General features: G+C 70.1%; 1 protein-coding gene across 1 annotated transcript in view; it reads left to right on the top strand.

Annotated features, from left to right (window-relative positions):
• The first annotated feature begins 903 nt into the window (after positions 1 to 903).
• The window catches only part of LOC109312072 (uridine-cytidine kinase-like 1), a 6,485-nt gene continuing 6,340 nt past the window's right edge, over positions 904 to 1,048 (top strand). The window contains exon 1 of the mRNA XM_019538122.1: positions 904 to 908. Coding sequence (XP_019393667.1) covers positions 904 to 908 — 5 coding nt within the window. The remainder of the gene's footprint in view (positions 909 to 1,048) is intronic.

The raw sequence follows: 1,048 nt of genomic DNA, 5'->3' as shown, positions 1-1,048 counted from the left end.
CCTGGACTGCCCCTGCAGCGCAGGGCGCCTCCGGCGTCGGGGCAGCTGCGAGCTGCGGCCCCGATCCCGGCCCCGGCCCCGGCCTCCGTCCCACCAAGGGGTGACAACCCTGAGGGCCAGGGGCAGCCCCAGATCCGGGACCCTTCTTATAGGCTGCGGCCGCAGGCCCGGGCCCAAGCTGTAGGGGCCGGGCCGGACACGGCCCCTCTTCGGATTTACAGCCTGCAGGCCCCGCCCCACAACTCGCTGGCCACACCCCCAGCCCTGGGAACCTGGGCCTGTAGAATTATAGCCAAGCCCCCAGCCCTGGGACCCGCCCTAGAGCCCCTAAGTCACGCCCTCGGCTCTGGGAGACCTCTATAGACGTAAGGCCTCGCCCCCCAGCCTTGGGACGGCCCATAGAGCTCTGGCCACGCCCCCTGCCCTGGGACCCCGTTTATAGAAGTACAGCCTCACCCCTGCCCTGGAACCCCTATAGAACCGTAGCCACGTCCCCACCCTTGGGATCCGTTATAAACCAGCCACGCCCACGCCCCAGCCCCGGAACGCCTACAGAACTCTAGTCAGGCCCCCAACACTGGGACCCCCCACCCCAGAAATATAGCCTCGCCCCTCCGCCCTAGGATCACCCCCCTACAGAAATCTAGCCACACCCCCAGCCTTGGGATCCCTTATAAACTGTAGCCGCGCCCCAGCCCTGGAACCCCCGCATAGAAGTATAGCGACGCCCCCAGCCCTGGGGGGCGCGCGGGAGGCAGCTGGAGCTGGGCCACGTGTCTGGTGCCGTCTGGGGAGAGAGGGGCGGGGAGAGGACCGGTCTGGGGGCGTGTCCCCGGGAGGGGGAGGAGCCAGTCCGGGTGAGGGGCGACGAGAACAAGCAGGAGCCCAGCGAAGGGGAGGGGAATGCGGTGGGGCGGGGCCTCGGCGTCCGCGCGGGGCCTGCCGGGAGTTGTAGTTCGCGGGAGCGTGGCCAGTGGGCAGAACGGGCTCCGACTCCCAGCAGCCCCCGCGCGCGGGCAGCGGAAAGATGGCGGCGCCGGCGGGCGGG

The sequence above is a fragment of the Crocodylus porosus genome, unplaced genomic scaffold (assembly GCF_001723895.1).
Source record: "Crocodylus porosus isolate Cpor-Errol unplaced genomic scaffold, CroPor_comp1, whole genome shotgun sequence".
NCBI classification, from domain to species: domain Eukaryota; kingdom Metazoa; phylum Chordata; order Crocodylia; family Crocodylidae; genus Crocodylus; species Crocodylus porosus.
This window is presented reverse-complemented; position numbering and strand designations above follow the sequence as displayed.